Source organism: Ailuropoda melanoleuca, chromosome 16, assembly GCF_002007445.2.
Source record: "Ailuropoda melanoleuca isolate Jingjing chromosome 16, ASM200744v2, whole genome shotgun sequence".
Taxonomy (NCBI): domain Eukaryota; kingdom Metazoa; phylum Chordata; class Mammalia; order Carnivora; family Ursidae; genus Ailuropoda; species Ailuropoda melanoleuca.
The window spans coordinates 31,715,322-31,737,636 of NC_048233.1; the positions used below are offsets into that span (position 1 = coordinate 31,715,322).

The following is a 22,315-nucleotide window of genomic DNA, read 5'->3' on the forward strand; positions in this document are numbered from 1 at the left end:
CTATTTCTTTGCAAAATTAAGGCTAAAATACTTAATTTCATGTATAATAGATATGGATGAGGATTTGTATTATTAAGAATTCCAATACTTTGTTTCAAAACAAATATCTCTGTTAGTTACTTGTGGTGTGTGCAGTGATTTTTCTGCTCCTTTAACTTATGGAGTAGTTCATAAATAATGGATAAATTTGGGTCTATTTAAACTGCTTTCAGAACGAGCACTTCGCCCAAACAGAATGTATTGGCGACAAGGCATCTACTTGAATTGGTCTCCTGAAGCTTATTGTCTGGTAGGATCTGAAGTCTTAGACAATCACCCAGAGAGTTTCTTAAAAATTACAGTTCCTTCTTGTAGAAAAGGTAAGGAAATTAATTTAAAACTTTAAATTGTACCACTAAAGAAATTTAAACATTTTTACAAAAAAAACTCTGTAGTTTGCAGCTTTGAAACAGAATATGGTTCAGATAGGGTGTTGATAGCTGTCCTTTGGATTACGTAGGATGTATTCTTCTGGGCCAAGTTGTGGACCACATTGATTCTCTCATGGAAGAATGGTTTCCTGGATTACTGGAGATTGATATCTGTGGTGAAGGAGAAACTCTGTTGAAGAAATGGGCATTATATAGTTTTAATGATGGTGAAGAGCATCAAAAAATCTTACTTGATGACTTGATGAAGAAAGCAGAAGAAGGTAGCGTTGATACAACTTTAAAATGTTTTTAAGTGATACTTTCCATACTTGTGGAGTTTTGTACTAAATGTAAATATTATTCTTATCCATAAGGGATGAGTTAGAGGATACTACATTCAATAAGAGTGACAGCTGAGAAAGATGGATTGTATTTGAAAGCAATAAGACCTTTGTGTTCTAGATTCAGAACATTTTTGGTTTGAGAGTTTGTATACTGGTTCACTGAGCAACATAACCTCATCTCTGAAATAGGAATACTAAAACCTACCTCAGAGAATTGTTATGAGGATTAAAGCTTCCAGAATTTTGCTATTGTAAATAATGCTGCAGTGAACATAAGGGTGCTAATATATCTTTTCAAATTAGTGTTTTCATTTTCTTTGGGTAAATACTCAGTCCTGGAATAACAGAATCACATGGTAGTTCTATTTTTAATTTTTCAAGGAACCTCCACACTGTTTTCCACAGTGGCTGTACCAATTTATATTCCCACCAACAGCACATGGGGGGATTCTTTTTATTTCATATCCCAGCCAACACTTGTTATTTCTTGTTTTTGATTGTAGTCATTCTGACAGGTATAAGGTGATATCTCATTGTGGTTTTGATTTTACATTTCCCTGATGATTAGGGATGTTGAGCAACCCAAATGTCCATTGATAGATGATTGTATAAAGAAGATGTGTATACATATATACATATACACATGTATATACATAAATATACATATATACGCATATATAAAAATACATATACTCACACACACAATGGAATATTATTCAGCCATAAAAAAAAAGAATGAAATCTTGCCATTTGCAACAAAATGGATGAATTGAGAGGGTATAATGCTAAGTGCAATAAGGCAGACAAAGACAAATACCATATGATTTCACTCTTTGTAGAACTTAAAATACAGAACAAGCAAGCAAAGAAAAAAAAAGAGGCATGAAAAACCCAGACTCTTAAATACAGAGAACAAGCTGGTAATTACCAGAAGGGAGGTGGGTTGGGAGATGCATGAAATAAATGAAGGGGATTAAGAGCACACTTATCATGATGAGCACTGAGAAATGTGAAGAAGTGTTGAATCATTATATTATACACCTGAAACTAATATAACACTGTATCTTGCATAAAAAATAAAATAGGATGAGACACAGAAAAACTTAGCAACTTGTTAACCATATAATAAGTGCCCTCACGAATGTGATAAAAATAGAGAATAGATTATTTCCTAGACAGATGTCAGATAGTCCAAGGCAGTTCTGAATTCTAGTTTCTAAAGAGTGAACCTAGAAATGAGTTTTTAACATTCCAAGTAGAGAGGTATTAATAGAACCTTTAAAACTTTCTCAGATTTTCTAGAGAAAAATAAGATGGGTAAGAAAACCTAAGAGAATGATTAGAAATCATAGGAAATTTGATTATTTTTGTGCAAATTTATATACATCCTTAAAAGTTTGTTTTAAAAAAATGTTTTCTGTACCTCTCAGGAGACCTCCTAGTAAATCCAGATCAACCAAGGCTAACCATCCCAATATCTCAAATTGCTCCTGACTTAATTTTGGCTGACCTGCCTAGAAATATTATGTTGAATAATGATGAGTTGGAATTTGAACAAGCTCCAGAGTTTCTCTTAGGTAACTATTTTTGTTGGTTTGAGAATAAAAATTAGGATGTAATTTTTCCTTATAATTTAGAAAATATTCAAATATAATTATATTGTCATAGTTTGTAGTGTCTTCTTATATTTGTTATAATGGTTTTTTTTTTTTGAATGATCTATTTGAAAGTAATATGTTACAGACATGGAGTTTGCTTTGCACACATTCTTATGGACAAGGTTTGAGATAAGGATGGGGCCGTCGTGGAGGCACATGTTTGTGAAATGTATCCTTGCATTTGCTTTAAGTGCCGGAAATAGGGAGGCAGATAAGGAGATTTTCAGTTGTGTAATGCAGTCATTTTTCAGTCTCAAAAAAGACAGAATAAGTACAGGAAGAACACCTCGAGGTAGTCAAGGAGCAGTTTTGTTCCTCAGGATGACAAGCATGAATTCTCACAAAAATATTCATGAAAAGCAGTTTGGGATGAAAAATTCAGAAGCATTAAATTGTTGATATACTCAAGTTCGAAGCCTTGCTGAGAGTCATTGGGAACTGTGAAGAGCATTGGTTGAGTTAAGGTAAAGTATTTGAAGGCAGTTCTGGCTTTACTTTGTGGAGTATTCATTGTTGTGTGTGTATACATTTAATTTTAATTAAATTTCCACAAAAAGAATGCCTAAAATATGTCTGTCAGTACATTAAAATTATTAATAAAGAATGTCCAAAATTTGGGACATGACATGTAAAGGTAAAGAAACTGCTTTTGTACCTTTATTCTTCACATCAATTGAGAAATTTAGAATGAATTTGAATGCTTTGGAACTCTTGAAGTGAATATATTAGTAATAGTGGGATAACACAAAATGCTGAATTGTCAATGCCAAATCCTAAATCTTAACCAATACCAAACTTGACTTGTGATTCCAAGGAAAGTACCAGGCATACTATAGTCTTTCTCTGAAGGGGTCTCAAGCTATCAGACAAAGCTCCCCAAAATATCTCTTATTAGTGCATTAAGGTGTGTTTCTTATTAATGGACACTTTTTGAGCAATGTATGTAGAAATGTTCACAAAATTCATTTTGAAGCACTTGTGGGATTTTTTTTTCAGTTTTATTGATATAATTGACATACAGCACTATGTAAGTTTAAGGTATACAGCAAATGATTTGATTCTATGTATATCATGAAATGATTACCACAACGAATTTAGTTAAAATTGATTATCCCATATAGATATAAAATAAAAGAAAAAGAAAAAATAGTTATTGGTGGTGAGATCTCATAGGATTAAGTCTCTTAACAACTTTCAATATATATATCACATAGCTTTTAACTATAGTCATCATGCGGTACATTCCACTCCTAGTTTTCACCTCTGACCACCTCTAAAAGCACCTGTGTTCTGTATTCCATTAATTACACAGAGGAAAGTATTTATATAAGTACTCCCATTCTCCAGTGCCCTGTCCCATACACCCATAAATTCCATGTTTATTTACAATTTAGATCAGGGTTTCTCAAACTAGGCACTATGCTGTTTTAGACCGGATGATTCATTGTTATGGGAGCTGTCCCCCATTGTAGGATGTTTAGTAGCATCCTTGGCCTCTGCCCACTAGATAGCAGTGGTATCTCCTTACCCCCCTTCCCAGGTGTGACAATCAAAAATGTCTCCAGATGTTGCAAAAGGGAGAGGGTAGGGGTAGGGGATTAACATCACCCTAGTTGGAAATCACTGACCTAAACAAATGAGATAATATCCTCTAAAAACATTTTATAATGAGAGACTCTCCAGTATTTTTATGCTAGGGTAACGTGGTAGAGGTCATTCATTGCCATTTTCCTTGTAGGGTGGGAATGAATTTCAGGCCTTCAGTTGACACTTGCCTTCCAAGATAGCAGTTCCTATATGACACTTCTTGATAGACTTGTGAATATTAATAGACTTGTTTTATGAAAACATTTTAAATGCACAGGTGTGGGGTTTTGTGCATCTGTTTGAGGAGTTGTGAGGTTTATTTCCTCTTAGGGGACTATTTTTCCAGAGAGCCGCCATAGGTTAGGTACTTCAGTGGTATGACCTGAGGGGGTTAGGAAGGTTTCCTTGCCTTCAAGTTTCTTTCACACTTTGGTGTCACAAATGCGGAAGAACAGTCCTTAACCTTATTTTTACTGTTAGCCACCTGAGGGAGATGACAGTCCATGCTCCATTTTAATATGGCAGTGATTCTGAAATAGGGAAGGGCTTTAAAAAACTAGAACTCTCTACTGCTCTCACCTGAAATTTTTTATCTCCTTAGAGTGTATTTCTTCTCTCTGCCCATTTGTTTTTCCCTGTTGTTGATAGCTGTCCAGACTGAGGGAACAGAACAGGGGCAGCTGTTACTTCAGCGTCCATCTGTCTTACCCTTGCTCTCCTTCCCCTTCCACTTGTTTTCTTTCTCTTTCCCCTCTCTTGTTTACCACTCATGTTTTGATTCAAATACTTACCTGATCTGATAGCCTTCATTTCTCTCCAAAACTCTCAGTACCATCAATATTAATCCATGGTTTTAGAAGTTGGATATTTACTGAAGACTGAAGGGAAGGGATTGGAAGATATCATGACTGAAAATACACAGATAATGCTTTTAACATGTCTACAATCTAGTGGAAATATGACATGGTCAAATGAGTACTTATTATTTTTATTTTTAATGTACATTGTTTCTGAGCATAAAATAATATATGCTTACATATACTTATCAGAGATGAAAATACATACTACAAATACAAAAATATTTAAAAATTTAAAATATCTGGGGCGCCTGGGTGGCACAGCGGTTAAGCGTCTGCCTTCAGCTCAGGGCGTGATCCCGGCGTTATGGGATCGAGCCCCACATCAGGCTCTTCCGCTATGAGCCTGCTTCTTCCTCTCCCACTCCCCCTGCTTGTGTTCTCTCTCTCGCTGGCTGTCTCTGTCTCTGTCGAATAAATAAATAAAATCTTTAAAAAAAATAAAAATAAAATATCTAAGCTTCCCATAGATGCATAATTTTACCACTTTAAAATAACAGATCTAAACATTATTCTATTTCTTCATAGATTTTTCTGAGTTCATTCACTTATGTTGATCAAGCGCTTGTATTTCAAAGCACTATATGAGAACCATAAATACTGTACAAATAAGGATACACTGTATGTCAGTGAAGAGTAATAGTCTATGGAGTTGATCATTGTCGATTTCTCAGTCTTTGGTATCTCAATATGTATTGTGCTTTACAGACTTGATAAACACTACAGAGGTTGAGATGATGGAGCAACAGAGCTCTTTAAGTCACTGCATAAGAAGGGTATGGAAGCCTGAAGATACAAAGCATGTTCAGGAAATTTTGGCTATTCCAGTTTTCTAGAACGGTTGTCCTCAACCCTGGTTGTTCATTACTATCACCGGGGAATTAAAAGAAAAAAGTCCTAATGATCAGTAACTCCTGTGCTTAATTAGGTGAGAATCTTTGAGGGTGGACTCAGACACTGGTATTTCTAGAAAGCTCTTCAGATGTCCTGTGTAGCCCAGCCGGAGAGAACCACTGGGCTAGAGCCCAAGGAATGAGCAGGAAGAGAAACACAAGGGGAATTCATAGCTACGATATGGATTTGTCCCTGATTTGGGATCTTATTTAGTAGACAGGAGAGAATAATTTGTTATTGAACAAGAGAGTGAGACAATCAAAGTGTAATTATAGGGAGACTGATTTTGTGGGAGATGTAGACTGCACTGGAGGGGATGAACTCAGGAGGCCTCCACAGTCTAGGCAGAAAGTACCAAGGGCACCAAATGGGTGTCATGGGAACGGGAATGAAAAGGAGGCATGAGGTAAAGAATGAAGATGATTTTTTGGTTTTTACTCTAGAATGACCATGAAAAGAGAGTTGTTGTTTTTAAATCAGATATATGAGGTGGAATAAAAACTAGTTTGGAGACAAGATGATGAGGATGGCTTCTGGTGGAGCAAGGCTGAGATTTGGAGGGGCATGCCAGTGATTCCCAGTGCAAAGCTGTAAATCTAGGATGAAGTTCAGAGGGTGGCTTGTGGCTATAAATGAAGATGTGAAACACTCAACACATAGGAAGAGATGAAGTTAGGGAGTCGGTGAGTAGTTGACTGGGGAGTATGTAGACGGAAGATGGGAAGGCTGGAACAAAATCTTTAGGTGCGTCATAGTTCACGGGGTAGAATAAGGAAGAGGAGGCATCAAAGGAGACTTGATTCAATGAAACAAGTGGGTCAGATTTCTGTTCACGTATACAACATATGTAATCACAGCCAATTTATCTAGCTTTTCTGCTTGGACAGAGTCACTGAAGTGCTTTGTACTTTCTTTTCAAAAGGTGATGGCAGTTTTGGATCTGTTTATCGAGCAGCCTATGAAGGAGAAGAAGTGGCTGTGAAGATTTTCAATAAACATACATCACTTAGACTGTTAAGACAGGTAAGAAATCCAATAGTATTATTACATTACATCAGACATTGTTAATCTCCTGGAACTCTGGTTTTGCATGTGTTTGTGAAAATGCAAAATGACCACATTTCCCCCAAGTCTGCCTGAGTTTAGTTACAAAAATCTCACTTTTGTCCTATATTCATTGAGTAAAAAAAAAAGTTTGTTTTGTTTCTCCTGTTGATAAACGAAAAAAAGACAGTATTCTGAGAATTCTTGACCTGCATCACAGTTACATACCCCAAGTACAGAAGAAAGGAGGATACCTCTATTGAGGTCTTGTATTTAGAAGAACCCAAATCCTATACACGTGGCTCATTTAAAAATTTCTCTTGGTTTCGCTTCTATCACATGTTCTTTTTCCATAAGCACTTTATGTTCAGGATGGTGCTGTGCACTGATTAGCTTAGGCCGTTGTTACTCCATCAATCTCTATGGTAATGCAGATGGTATTACTTAAAATAGTCCCACCTTTTCCTGAGGCTGGGGTTGGGGTCAGTTCCCTCTGAAATTTGTGGTCGGCTTGAGTGAGGGTTGGATACTCAGCAAAAATCAAGGTACCCTTAGGAAGAAAGAAGAGTTCCCTCTGTAATTCATGGTCTGCTTGAGTGAGGCAACAAAAATCAAGGTACCCTTAGGAAGAAAGAAGAGTGAGAGGATGATGAATGCAAAGCCAATGGTGGTCACTCTAGTACCCTCATTGATGTTGAGTACTGGTGGGGATTTATTCTATTTTCTGAGTCTTTCCTGACAGTAGGAATGAGAGAGTGAGTCAGGGTGAGAGTAAAGGTAAAACCCAATTCGAATTCTGTAATCTTATGCCAGAACTCAACTGTATTTTTGAGTCTATTCATTCTTATTAAAAAAAATAAATTGAGAAGTAATTTGTGTCTAAATCTGAAACTAAATGACTTGTGTAAACTTAAAAAAAAAGGCACAGTTACAATATATTAGTTATTGGGGATAATGAAAATAATTCCATGTCTGTGTAAAATATCCTGGAGTAATCTTATTAGTACTATCAGAAGTTACACTGGGGCTCTAGAAAGAACTTAATAAACATTTTTTTTAAGGTTTTATTTATTTATTCAACAGAGTTAGAGACAGCCAGTGAGAGAGGGAACACAAGCAGGGGGAGTGGGAGAGGAAGAAGCAGGCTCACAGCGGAGGAGCATGATGTGGGGCTCAATCCCATAATGCCGGGATCACGCCCTGAGCCGAAGGCAGACGCCCAACCGCTGTGCCACCCAGGCACCCCAATAAACGTTTTATATATAGAAGCAAGTCTATGAAGCAAATCTGGGCATGGTCTCTTTCAATCCGTAGGCAATTGATTGTATAAATTGATTTTTCAGCCTTGGTCATTAGTCTTTAATATATGTTTCAGATTTTATGCCGTGTGCTCAGGGAACCCTGTTGAAAATCAGAACACTAAGAATGTATACAGGCCTGAGTCAAGTGTATGGGCAGCTCAGTGACCCAAGGAAACGATAGGAGAAATGATATGCACAGTAGAGTGTGTAATGTGCTCGTTTTTTTTTTTTTTTTGGAAAAGATTTTATTTATGTATTTAAGATAGAGAACACAATGGGGGGAGGGGCAGAGGGAGAGAGAGAAGCAGACTTCCCGCCAAGCAGGGAGGCTGACATGGGGCTCAATGTGGGGCTCCATCCCAGGACCCTGGGATCATGACCTGAGCTGAAGGCAGACGCCTAACTGACTGAGCCACCCAGGCACCTGTGCTTATTCTTTGAAAAGGAAAGAAAAGGAAAGCACTTCAGTGTCTGGTGCTGCATTTTGAGGGTCATCCTACCAGTGGTCATGAACTGGGGCTGATCTGTTAGAGGCTTCTGCTCCTTTCTCCTTGAAATCAGTGAGCACTTTTCGAGGATGGAAAAATTTGAATTAGGCTGCTTTCTGCCTGGGCCTCTGAAAGAAAACAGACCTAACTTGACTGCTTCTCATCAGTTTGAACCCACTGAGCTGATCAGACAGAGGGAAAAAAAGATTTTTATCCACTAAGGAAATGTGATTGCAGTCTGGAGCTTTTGTTCTTGGAAAATCCCCGCTCAGGGTGTTCAGCCTTTCTTCTTCAGCTTGCAGAATTCTCCACACTCCCATTTCCTCACAGAGGTGGTTGGCACTGATACTCCACACTTTTGAAGCTGGTTGTTAAGAAGCTGAGCTGTAGAAATCACAGTTTAAAACATCAATCAATTTAATATCCCATGAACTATAAATTTCAACTAAATTTGGGTTTCAGGGTAAAGTGAAGTATACAGAGTAAAGTGTGTATGGAAGTCACAGACCACAGTATCATAAAGGAGATTGTAGTCTCACAGGATGTGGGCTAGGAAGAGGACTACATCAGAATGGAGGCCTCTCTGTGCAAGCTAAAATAGTACCTCTGACTCCTCGGAGAGAGATTGTTGCTGCTGGAGACTGCTTTAGTGATGGTGGTTCAAGGCAGGTCACTCTGAGAAAGTAAGAGTATTTGAGCTAAGGTCAGAATGATAAGAAGCCTTCAGCCATGTGAAGGGTGAAGGGGCTGCAGAGCAGAGGGATCAGCACGGGCAAAGGCCTTGTGGCTGGAGGGAAGGAGCCGGGCACGTGCGGAGAATTGAATGGACACCAGTGTGGTGGAAGAATGCTGCATGAAGCTCAGGGGACAGAGACAGAGAAGGGTTTGAGGGGTGGGCTGGGGGCAGGTCAGATTAGGCCTTGAAGGCTGTGAAACTACACAGGGCTTTAATCCAAAAGTAATAGGAAGTTATCAGAGTTTTCAGGAGGAGTGATACCATAGATCCCTGTGGGCTTCGACACCCTCAGTAAACTTGTCTGTCAGGAAACCATTAATGGTAGGCAGGTTGTACCTCACCTACCAGTTACAGCAGATTAGTAGTGGCTGCTCAGAATCCTGGGCCCAGGAGGACTCTGTGGTCAACTAGGATTCTTTAGATAAGGTTGACATGACCTGGTAGTGTAACCACAGCGTGGGGGCTGTCCCCTGTGTTAAATCTTCTGAAACACACAGAGCAAAAGGAAAGATAGAACTTAATATTTTCATTCAAAATATATTTTTAAAATGTATTTTATTTTATTTATTCCTGACTCTGTGGAAAATACAAAAAAGACCAAGGAAGAAATGGAACATTTGCTGTAACCCAGTTTCCCAGAGAAAACCACGCTCCAGGTGTCGCGACACTTGAGGAAGGAGGTACTGGGGCTGTAGCACGTGTAAATGTTTTTTACTTTTGCAGGAGCTGGTGGTCCTTTGCCACCTCCACCACCCCAGCTTAATATCTTTGCTGGCGGCTGGGATTCGTCCTCGCATGTTGGTGATGGAGTTGGCCTCCAAGGGTTCGCTGGACCGCTTGCTTCAGCAGGACAAAGGAAGTCTCACCAGAACCCTGCAGCACAGGATTGCGCTACATGTGGCTGATGGCTTGAGGTAATGAATTCGGTCATGGGGTTTTCTACTCAGTGTGTGACAAACATGAGCCCGAACCTACTCTCAGGCTGGGAGAGCAGCATCTTCCAGTAACACTATGTCCCAGTAACGTTTCACAAACAACTTGAGGGACAAACTACCATTTCCCTGATCAGATCTGTAATTTCATAAAATAAGAGTAAGAAGGCCACATAGAACCTCCTAGATAGTGGAAGGAGAGTTTGGACCCAGGAATCCTGCTCCAGAGCTCATGATCTTAACCCTGTAGTGATGACCTCCTTCCCCTAAAAAAAAATGTAGGTTTGGTTTCAAAGTGTCAAGGAAAGTGTCAGTTCTCATGGATAATTCTAATAAGGAAAGATTGGTCTGTATTTCTGAAGGGGACTAGAGTGATTTGACTGTGTCAGAGGCACGCCCAACCCTGCAGCCAGCCGGCACCAGGAGTCACGAGAGAGTGGAAAGGCCACGGTCTTTGGAGACAAAGGGACTGGGAGAAATCACTGCTCCATACACTTAATAACTGTGTTTTTACACATCTGAAACTTCTTTTGTTAGAGTCTGTAAACTGTGACTACTACTTAATGTGTAACGTTTCAAGGACTTCTGTGATAATTGAAGACATCACAGATTAAAGTCTGGATTTCCTCCTCCTCCACAGGCCCCATCTCCAGTCACGCACTTATTTCACCTTGGAGTCATCCTTCATTCCTTCCTTTCTCCCACATCCCATACCTAATCCGTCAGCAAATACTTTCAGCTCTGCCATCATAAGCATATCTTAATGCAGCCACTTCACACAGTCTCTCTCCCTACCCGCAGCATCCGTGCCGCTGTCATGGCTCCTTGCCTGACTGGACTGCTTGCTTTCACCTTTGCCCCATATACCTACCTCTTCAAACAGCGGCCATAGTGGTTTTTCTTCATGGAGGTTGGATCAAATCTTTATCCTGTTATCAGCCCTCTCCTGTCTCACTCTTTGGTCACTGTGCTGGTCACTGTGTTCAGCCACTTTCTTCTCTGAGGTTTCTCAAATACACCCGGGGCTTCATACCAGCTCTTCTTTTAACCAGGAGTGTCTGAAACCCAGATATCCTTTTGGCTCACTTCTCATTTCTTTCAGGTTTCTTCTCAGAGAGGATGTCCCTGCCTACCTAACGTCTCTCTGGCACCGATAGCACTTATCACTATTTGGTATTTTTTATGTTTTCATTTAAGAAGTTTGTTCATTGTCTGTCTTTGCCACTAGAATCTAAGGGCCATGGTAGCAGGGACTTGCCATCTTGTCCTTTCTATCCCTAGCACTTGGGACAGTGGGCCCTCAGGAAATATCTGTTGGTCGTAGAGAGAGTAGGGAGCAAGGGAGAGAGGGAGGAATGAGGGAGAGAGGACAGCAGTACCTGGCCCATATAGCCACACAGTGGATGCAAATCTCTTTCTCTTCCTTCCTTTCTGAAATACCGTGTCTGTTCCTCTCAGGCAGTCTCCAGAAATATAAGTGGAATGGATGGTATGGAAAACAAATAAACACTGCTCATAAACAAAAAAGACCAAACCAGAAAGATATAACTTCATAGCTTATAGAGAATAGAACAAGAACATAAAATAAGTAGATTTTCCTTTTCTGAAAGAGTCCAGAAACTACTGAAAAACATACGGATTATTAATGAGACAGTATTGCGGAGATCTGGGTTTGGCTGAGTTTATCTGCTTTTGAACACCAGGGGGAACCATGTATTAAATTAATCTAGGTAACGTGCAGCAAAGACTCATGAATTTCTGAGCTGGATCAGTTGCTTTCCTTAATTTAACTAAGTCCAGATCCTAAATGCCCCCTAATTCTTCCACATGATTCCCAAAATGTTTATTTAGAAAATGAAGAATTACTATTTTTCATTCACAACTGTTTGAAAGACCTCATCTCTAAGATAACTTACTCTGATTCTCTGAGACCTTACTTTAAACAACAAATCCAGCAGTTTCTGATAAAGTAAATTAAACCTTAGCATATTTTCTTTTAATTTGCCTGATTTCTTCTCAGCATAATGCCAGGACAGCTTTCTGGATCTTGGGCCGCAAGAGGCTAGTAGGTTTTAGTAGCTTTCAGTCTTCTACCAGCACTAAGTATATTTTAAAAAGCTCAGCATTAAGGATGGCCTCCTCAAATATATTTCAGCATAAAACTATAACCACAGAGGTAGAAAGAGACAATAAAACCAGTCTCCTCTGGAGTCCATTAAATGGTGGAGCTGTTTCGAGGTATATACAAGAACTGTTTTCACATTACATATTCTTTTACAGTATTGCCTACAGCTATTAACTTTCATTTCTAATTCAGTCCCCTCCCTTGAGCTCTTAATCATAATTCTCAATTACCTATGAAGATGTGGTCACCCGTATTTCCCATAAGTTTCTATGTTTCATTATTTACAAAATTGAGTTTCCTTTCTCTGCTACTTCCTCCTACCATGAATCTTCCCTTTCCCTGGTATCTCCCACTTGCTGACGAAGATCCTTGTAGTCACATCGAGGCTATCCCTCTCCTCCCAAAAGTAAGTATTCATTTGGCCACGAGGTCTTTAACTATTTCACATTATCTTTTTCATCGATTCATTTATTTTTATGTTACTACTGCTGCCTTGGTCCAGTACCTCTAGGGAATTATCAGAATATTTCGCCAAAAATAAAAATCTAATTATGCTTGAAATTCCCTGGTAGTTCCATGTTATCCGTGAAGAACATCCCAACTGCTTGGAGTAGCATCACAACTCTTTGGGTATGCCTCTTGCCTTTCTCTCCAGCCTCCTGCCTTTCCACTGCCCTCACTCTCCATTCTTTTTTTTTTTTTTTTAAAGATTTTTTTGTTTATTTATTTGACAGAGATAGAAACAGCCAGCGAGAGAGGGAACACAAGCAGGGGGAGAGGGAGAGGAAGAAGCAGGCTCATAGCGGAGGAGCCTGATGTGGGGCTTGATCCCATAACGCCGGGATCACTCCCTGAGCCGAAGGCAGACGCTTAACCGCTGTGCCACCCAGGCGCCCCCTCACTCTCCATTCTAATCATGCTGAAGGTCTTGTCTTTTCATTGACATCCATTTGTCCCCAAATTTGTCTGACTACAGAATTCATTTTCCGGTAGAATTTGTTCATATATCATCTCCACACTGAAGCTCAACTGCACCATGAAAAGATGGCCTCTCTAGCACATGTTCCTTGAGTTGGCTCTATGCGAGACTTTGTGTTATGTGCTAAAGAGGGGAAGGCAGAGGTTATATATATTATCTTATCAAGGTTGAAAACTTACACTCTAGTGGCAGAGTCTGCTTTGCTCTTGACATCTATTTTTCTCCCTCTGGCTTCCCTAGCATTTGGTACTCACCACAGTTCTGCAACCTTGCTTGACTACCTGTCTCTCCTTCTAGAATGTGACTCCTCAAAAGCAGAGATATAAGGATGGCTTTATATCCCCTTATGGCTGACCCTCTTAGTTGCCCAATACATATTTGCTAAATGAATGAATGCATCTCATTTCTGGAGTAATTCTACTTAGGGTGAGATAAAGTTTACTTTAAATTATAAAGAAAGGGGTTTCCTGGCAACACTGATGATAATCACAATTAAAGAGTGACTAACAGAATCTAGACTGGTTTATATTAATAAAATATTTGGCAATGCTCATGGTCACATGATGCATAAATTATGGCTAAATTATTTTCAGTAAGGTGAGATCCGTACTTGTCAATATATCAAAAGCTATTTTGCTAGTCTATTAGAAGCTATTAAAACTGCACTTTTTAAGATTAAATTCTATAATTGAACACTTTAACTAAGCCAGTTAATCTTTCTTTCCCACTAACATTATTTCAAATTAAGTTTAACTTTTTTTTTAACCTTTGAGAAGTATTGTGAGAGACTCTATATCCTATAAATATTCTGAAAGAGGCATGCATTAGGAAGGATTTGGATGCTATTCAATTATGCATGACTTGTCTTTAACTTTTTTCTTCTTAATCTCCCAGCTTTTCTCTTCAGCAAGGCAAGGGTAGCTAATGGCCTTTCAGTAAGCCCTTAGTAAATTTTTCTTTCTAGTCCATTACTTATTGTTAAGGTCAACTTCATTAGTACAGTTATCTTATTTTTCAGCCAAAAATATGTAGAGCAGAATGAGAAGGCCTAATGTCAAATGTCCTAACTACATCCTGGAAGAGAAAGAAAGTTCTGCTTCAGCTGATGCAATTAAATGATACGTACACTGTAGGCTGTCATGCAATGGAAAGTTCAGAGTATTGCTGCCACTCTGCTCCTAATCCCTGTGATAGTGATGGGCATTAGGTAATGGAATGAATATTTATTGATACAATGTGAACCCAAACGAAAAGCCACAAACAAATAAAGGATTTAAATTTACCTCTGTTAAGTTCTGTAAAAAATTGTCCTTTCAAGATAAATCATAATTTACCTGTGAGATCATGCGGAGAGCTATAGCAAATTTGACATCATGGAGCAGGGAAGACAGAGTTGAGGGGAAAATCTGAATTTTGTGAATATGTAAGGAAAGGTGGTAATGGAGTTACTTTAGTAGTTGGAGCTCAGATGTAGCTCTCTGGCTGTGTTCCCAGAATGGGGAAGACCTGGTTAAGATTAGAACTTTATTTTGCTTTTGAATCTTTACTGCAGTGACCAATTGTACTGCTTATGTTTGATTGGATCAGTCTCTAAAGGGAATGACTTTAACATCATCCAAGATTACCTTTCCCAAGACATTGTTTTACTCATTCCAACTCTCAGTCCAAAATGTTTTTTGTTAACCTTAATTCATAATAGAATTGGGTTTAAAGTAAATTACATCTTCGAACAGAGTATGGTATTGATAGCTAGATAGGTTTTTTATGTTAATTTGTTATTATTGAAAAAGGTGAAAATATTTCCCCCAAATTTAGGAAACATTTTAATCAGAGAAAAAGAAATATCAAAAGAGAAATGGAATAGAATTTTAAAAGTTAAGATAAACTTCTATATGGTTTTAAGAAAATCAAAACTCTTAAATAGAGTTATAACAAAATACGATTAACTCTTATTTAACATATTTACATTTTTTTTTAAAGATTTTATTTATTTATTCAACAGAGACAGAGACAGCCAGCGAGAGAGGGAACACAAGCAGGGGGAGTGGGAGAGGAAGAAGCAGGCTCATAGCAGAAGAGCCTGATGTGGGGCTCGATCCCAGAACGCTGGGATCACACCCTGAGCCGAAGGCAGACGCTTAACCGCTGTGCCACCCAGGCGCCCCAACATATTTACATTTTAAACTAATTTAAATAGTCATATGATCTTTGAGGGAATTCAGAATTCCTTTTGCATAATTCTTAGGTATACAAAAGAAAAGTCACCAAAAACTGGTCACTTTGCTTGAACTTGTTGTGCCTTAAAGTTTAAATCACTCACGTATCAAGATTGACCTGTTTTTTGTTGGTTTGTTGGTTGGCTTTAAAAACATAAGCTTGGGGGGCACCTGGGTGGCTCAGTCTTTAAGCGTCTGCCTTCAGCTCAGGTCGTGATCCCGCCGTTCTGGGATCGAGCCCCACATCAGGCTCCTCCACTGGGAGCCTGCTTCTTCCTCTCCCACTCCCCCTGCTTATGTTGCCTCTCTCCCTGGCTGCCTCTATCTCTGTCAAATAAATAAATAAAATCTTAAAAAAATAAATAAATAAAATGAAAACACAAGCTTGGGGTGCCTGGGTGACTCAGTTGGTTAAACATTTGCCTTCAGCTCAGGTCATGATCCTAGGCCTCTGGGATCGAGCCCCGAGTTGGGCTCTCTGCTCAGCCGGGAGTCTGCTTCTCCCTCTCCCTCTGTGATCTCTCTCGCTTTCACTCTTTTTTTCAAATAAATAAATAAAATCTTTAAAAGAAAAATAAAAGCACAAGCTCGTTTTGTATTATTTGGCTCAGATGTTTTCATTTCCTTCTATGATGTCTCTTTGTCTCTGTGGAGGGGTCAAACTTAGCACAGAAGTTTGGATGCTTTGCATAATGGATGTACCTATTTAAGAAAATCATGACAGAAGTTGTAATAATATAATCACATTTTAATGATATTGCCTGTATGTTTTCGGGCAGATACCTCCACTCAGCCATGATTATATACCGTGACTTGAAGCCCCACAACGTGCTGCTCTTCACCCTGTATCCCAATGCAGGCATCATCGCGAAGATTGCGGACTATGGGATTGCTCAGTACTGCTGTAGAATGGGGATAAAGACGTCAGAAGGCACACCAGGTAGGTGAGAAGGTTGGCTTGGTAATTCCTTCTTCAGGATAGACAACCAGTGACTTCTGTTGTAAGTTCAGGAGAATCAAGAGAACACTGTGTCCTATCATGTTGTGAACAGATATTTCTTGTGTGAATATTGTGACCACTACATTGTGATTTTAATCACGGTAGTCTGTAGGGGAAAAAAATCTGATGTAATTTTCCAGGGGGAGAAAAACAAATAAAACATATAGAATGTTTCATGACAAATTATATTTTTAAAAGTTGGATTTTTAAAATATTTAGATATTCTAGAGGTGGTGAAAAGGAACGGCAGAAGTTTTAAACCAGGTACTGTTCACACTTACCTAACAATGAGGCAAACCAAATGCAAGTTCACAAACCCTTTCTCATAACTCTGAAATCCAAAGAACTTTGAAAAACCCTCAATTTTTTTAATAACTGATTTGGCAGCAAAATCTTACCCAAACTAACTTGATGCTTATTACGATCTTTATTGCTCGAACTCTGTGTGAATATGTGTATGTTTCATGGCAGAAATACAGCACATTTGGGGACAGGGTGCTGGCCCCAATCCTACTGAGAGTTCCTATAATTATGTTATGTGCATCATTATTAACTTTCTTAAATATGAAAAAGTATAAATTCCTAAATATTTCTAGCTCCAAGAGTTTCAGATAGAGACTTGGAGCCAGAGTTTTCCGTTGTGCTATTCTTGATTCAGGCATACACTCTTCTTACAGATTGGTACAGGAGTTAAAACCTTTAAACACTGCACTTCAATTTTCTTTCTTCAAAATTTATAAGTTGCCAACATTTCAATACTTTATTAAGTTTCTCTGTTTGTCCCTATATAGCAAGAAGAGTCATGGTTGCTATCTAAATTGAAGTGTACCCATTCTGGATACCATTATATCTATGGTCTCTAGAAGCCACTGACATCATTTTCTTGCCTTAGAGCTTAATGTTGCCTTTTAGGGTCATCCGCAACCCCTATTTGTCATGCCTGTTCTAATAATCCTATTACTTCTACTGTTAACTGACTTTCTACCAGTGATAATCCACTTCCTGTGCTCTTGTGTTTGCATGGTCTTATGTTTAGACATATTCTTTCACATTACTGTCTACTCCTTGGGATCCTTCCTTCCTTTCTCAACTCCTGTTCTCCTGCTAGTCTCAGGTTCATCTTGTCTTTTGGCCCGGAGTTTGAGCAGGAATAGAAAATCGGGAGGTTGACTTATGTTTGGAGGAATAGATCCATCTTCAGAGAAATCTTGTATAGTTTGTTATTTGTAAATAAAGTTACATCATCTTGAAGACTGGTGCTCAGTTAAAACACATGCCTAAGACAGAAGACAATGGGGGATGTCTGAGAAGGCAAAAGATAATTTGTTCTCTAACCATCCCCCGTGGCCTCCTATACTACTTATGAACTTGGATAAGCAGATGGCCCCAGCTTGCAATTCATGGTTTTGTTTTTGCTCCAAATATGTATCCTCTCTTGTTTTTCATAGCAATGTGTTGGAAGTAGAGTGTGCCCTCTCATAAACCTTTCAAAGTACATATTATGGCAGCAAGTGTCTCCGGGTTGTTTAATAATAATAAAATGATTATCTCTTGAGCACCAGCTGTGTATCAGGCTCAGTGCCAGGTACATTAGACACATGGTATCTTATCCTCATGCCAAGGCTGAAAGTTAGCTTTTACCTTCTCATCTGTAAAATGAGGAAGCTGAGCGTCAGCAAGATTCTGTATTTGCAGGAAGCCATGCAGTAAGCGGTCAAGATAAGAACTCAATCTAAATGAAAAATGAATCCAGAGCTATTTGGCTTTAAATCTTAAATCTCTCTCCTAGATTACATGCAACGCTAACATGTACTTAAAGAGGCTTAAATGTTCAATCTTAGTTACTAAAATATCAAAACAAACAAAGCAAAATGATGTGACTATGAAGAACCACCATTGTCAAGTATAGGTTTGGAAGAAGAATCTTGAAGGATGGAATTCCATAGGCTTCCTGCACTCCCACCTAGAAAATGTGGGCACAGGATAGGGTTCTTCTCTTGGGAGATCTGTTTATGACTCTCGTGTGATATGAAGGTGAGCCAGACCACTCAATTGAGGCCTGCAGTTTGTTCCCCCTCTAAACCCCAACCTGGTCATGGTGTTCATGGAGTAGAAATCCTACTGATGAGGCCTTGAACATCTACTTGGACAGCAGATCTGTCTTGTCCCAGTTGACTGTTCTGGGCCTCAAGCCTGGCACCTCCCTCAGCGGGCTGGGCCAGCCAGCAAGTGACTCATGGCCCCTCCTTTTAAGTATCTGACTTCCTGGTTTTGGTCAAAATGTTCAATATCCAGTTGACTCTTCATGCCAAGCCGGATACTTTTTACTGATCCTTTTAATCTGCTATATCAATGTGTGGGAACATACACAATGGAGAAAGATCATGACAGAAAAACCCAAAGCCTGATCCTTCTGTTCTGTTCTTTTTCTTCCAGGCTGCTTAATACATTGTAAGCATTTTTTCTCACTATATTCTGGACCTTCTCTTTATCATTACTGTATTCATTATTGTTAGAGTACTTCTGATTATCTCAGCCCTAAACTCAACCTCAAAATTTAAATAACAGTAACTGTCACCACTGCTAACCACCATCACCAAACTTTTCCTTCTCCAAAACAATTATATTTGAGAAGAAAATCATCCCCTTTCATTGCCTTTCATCATCATTTCAGTTATCACCTGTGTTTTCCTTTTAATGGATCTTCCTCTTAATATTATAACCTTTAACTTGGAAACTTCTGGGGAAACAAAAGACTGTACATTTGTTAAACTTGTGTGTGTGTGTGTGTGTGTGTGTGTGTGTGTGTATTTTATAGTATTCCTTACTATGGTGCACTCTGTTGTGTGCATGTGAGAGTGGGTTCATCAACTGTTTTCTGAGAGAATGAGAGCAAACCTTTTGTGGCATGGACAGTGTGCTGCCTTGTGCTTAGACTTCTGTGTAGGTTGATTATCTCATTTAATCCTTATGACTGTCTAACATAGATCTTATTACTATTCCTGGTTTACAGATAAGGAAACTAAAGCGTAGGGCCCATTAGAAGTGTCTATAGGGTCATACAAGATGCAAATCCAACCTACCAGGGAGCAGAGCCCCTGCCAGGTAGCATCAAAGGTGGAATGCAAGTCAGAAACAACTTAGTTATTGGCAAGGACTATGCAGTGTCTGTTTACATTTTGAAAGGTAAATATGGGATGGATTCTTTGAACTGTAAATAACTTGGAGAACTTCAACTTTGACTCAGTTAAATGGATATATTTATATCATATCCTGTTGAGAATGACAGTCAGTTCTGGGTCCTTTGACAGTTGCACTGTTGACTGAGGCAATGCTGAATGATGGCTTCAACCCTGACAACATTCATAGAAATACAGTCATCTTTGGATAGATTAAAAATATTATTCTCTGGTTAGTCATTATTATCTGATAGAGATTATGGAACGTGTTCTACTGATATTTCTCTCAAAGTAAAAAAAGAAAGAAAATATGTTTCTGTGTACTATGTGATGTATAGTCAGACCTAACATAAATTTGTCATATAATTTTTTAAGACTTTATTTATTTATTTGAGAGAGAGAGAGAGAGAGGCAGAGAGAGCACAAGTTGGGGGAGGTACAGAGGGAGAGGAAGAAGCACACTCCCAGCTGAGCAGGGAGCCCAAACACAGGGCTTGATCCCAGGACCCTGAGATCATGACCTGAGCCGAAGGCAGATGCTTAACTGACTAAGCCACCCAGGTGCCCCTAAATTTCTCATATTTGTGATCTATGGATCTTTTCCTTATTAATCATTGTATTTGTTAAAATACAGGCTCATCTGAGAAATTATTTCTAAAAATAGTTTTTAGACAATGAATCATATTTTTCCAATTATTTTGACACAGTAATTGTTATGATAATTCTCCATGGGAAAATTATCTTTATTCTTTATTCATTTATTCATGCATTTGGCAATAATTTTTTGCATATTTGCCAAATACCACACTGGTGCTATTGCTTAATAGCTCCGTGGTATTCATCAAGATTTGCCTTCTGGGGCTCAGTTTTCACTTCTGTAAATTGTGATGAGAAAAAATAATGCCTACCTCATGGGGTTGTTTTAAGGGTGAAATGAAATCAACCACATAAAAAGCATAGAACAGGCCTTCACATTATGCTGTTGCTCCAACCATGTTAGCAATTGTTCTAGTGATGAATTTGGGAAATGTGCGTGAATAAATGTAAATTTTACCCTCCAGAAAGCACATATTCTGCCAAGAGAAATAGGGCTCCAAACAAATAATCATAAAGCATTTTGTCAGTTTCAGTAGGGGATCTCGTTCAAGGTATAGTGATAAGAGCACAAAGGATCAAGTAACTAACTGAGTTGTAAGTTGTCAGGACTTCCTTCATATAGGAGATGATTCTGGAATTATATCCTAAAGGATAAGCTGGAAGTTTGAGAAAGAGCTGGAGTAGACATTTCAGGCAAAAAGTACTAAAGTATAACAGGACTTGTCTTATTCAAATAACTGTAAGAAATTCTTATGGTCTAAGTGATAGATGGAGGATGGAAGTTATTTAGCCAAGTGTCTTTCAATTCTGGCTGTGTATTAGATAGCATGTAGAGCTTTAAAAATGTATCTAGTGGGGTTGTATCATTTCTTATTCTATTTTAGTAGGCATGGAGTGGACCTCTCAATCTGTCCACAGGTTAGAAGCTCTTAGAGAACTTTCAAATATATGAGTCTTGGGACCTCACACCCAGGGATTCTGATTTAAGTTCTAATTAAGTCTGGGATGGAGCCCAGACACTGATGTTATTTAAATATCTCCAGGTGATTCCAATGTGCATTCAAGTTCAAGAATCACTGGTCTAGAATGAGAGTCAAGAACGTCTTCAGTGTTTGAAGCACAGAAGTATTTCTGATACACATCTCAGAATCACACTTTTCTAACTCATGAAAGGCTTTTTAAATCATGCCAAACAATATAATCTTTCAGTTATGAGGAGTCACTGAAAAATGTTCTTATTTGTCAGCCAAAAGTTCCCATCTCTACATCATATAGCTAGTGTCATTGCCTGCATGAATCAATGGTAAGATGGGCAGGTCAAATTTTGGTACCATCTCACAGTGGGGGGAAATGTTATTTATAGAAAAACTTTCAACAGGATGATAAGTATTTACTTGAGATCTTAAAAATATTAGCCCGTGATAGAATCAAAAAGTAAAGAGAGTGAGTAAATATGAATAGAGTTTGGACTTACATCCAAATTAAAAAAAAAAGTCAATTACTTTCAGTTAATCTTTCTCAATGGTGCACATTCTAGGCACCACAGTGGATTCTGGAGATACAAAGATAAGATATGACTTAGTGAACTATTTGACTGACTGGATTCTGCTAAACATAGGCTGTGAAGTCAGACTGTCTGGTTTTGAATTCTTGGTCTACTGCTTACAAGCTGGTGCCGGAGAAATTACCTACCTTCTTTTCTTGGTCCAACAATAGTGCCTAATAACAGTATCTATTTTCGGGGATTGTTGTGAAAATTAAATGAGAGATTCATATAAAGTGTTGGACATGATGCCTGGCACATTCTAGCTGCCTTTGCTTTCCTGAACTTTCTGCCCTTTCTACCTAGAGGGCATCAGGCTCTGTTTTTGTTTCTCTTCCCTGCGCTGTGGGCTGGAACTCTCTGTGGTGTCCTCAGAGGACTCGCCTTGTTTGTTTGCTCTCTCAGGGATCACCGTCCTGTGCCTA

General features: G+C 38.8%; 1 protein-coding gene across 4 annotated transcripts in view; it reads left to right on the forward strand.

Annotated features, from left to right (window-relative positions):
- The window catches only part of LRRK2 (leucine rich repeat kinase 2), a 138,447-nt gene that overhangs the window by 91,283 nt on the left and 24,849 nt on the right, over positions 1-22,315 (forward strand). For all 4 annotated transcript variants that reach the window (XM_011233109.3, XM_034645423.1, XM_011233110.3 and 1 more), the window contains 6 exons: positions 213-359; positions 500-691; positions 2,185-2,331; positions 6,673-6,773; positions 10,043-10,233; positions 16,351-16,511. In XM_011233109.3, coding sequence (XP_011231411.1) covers positions 213-359; positions 500-691; positions 2,185-2,331; positions 6,673-6,773; positions 10,043-10,233; positions 16,351-16,511 — 939 coding nt within the window. The remainder of the gene's footprint in view (positions 1-212; positions 360-499; positions 692-2,184; positions 2,332-6,672; positions 6,774-10,042; positions 10,234-16,350; positions 16,512-22,315) is intronic.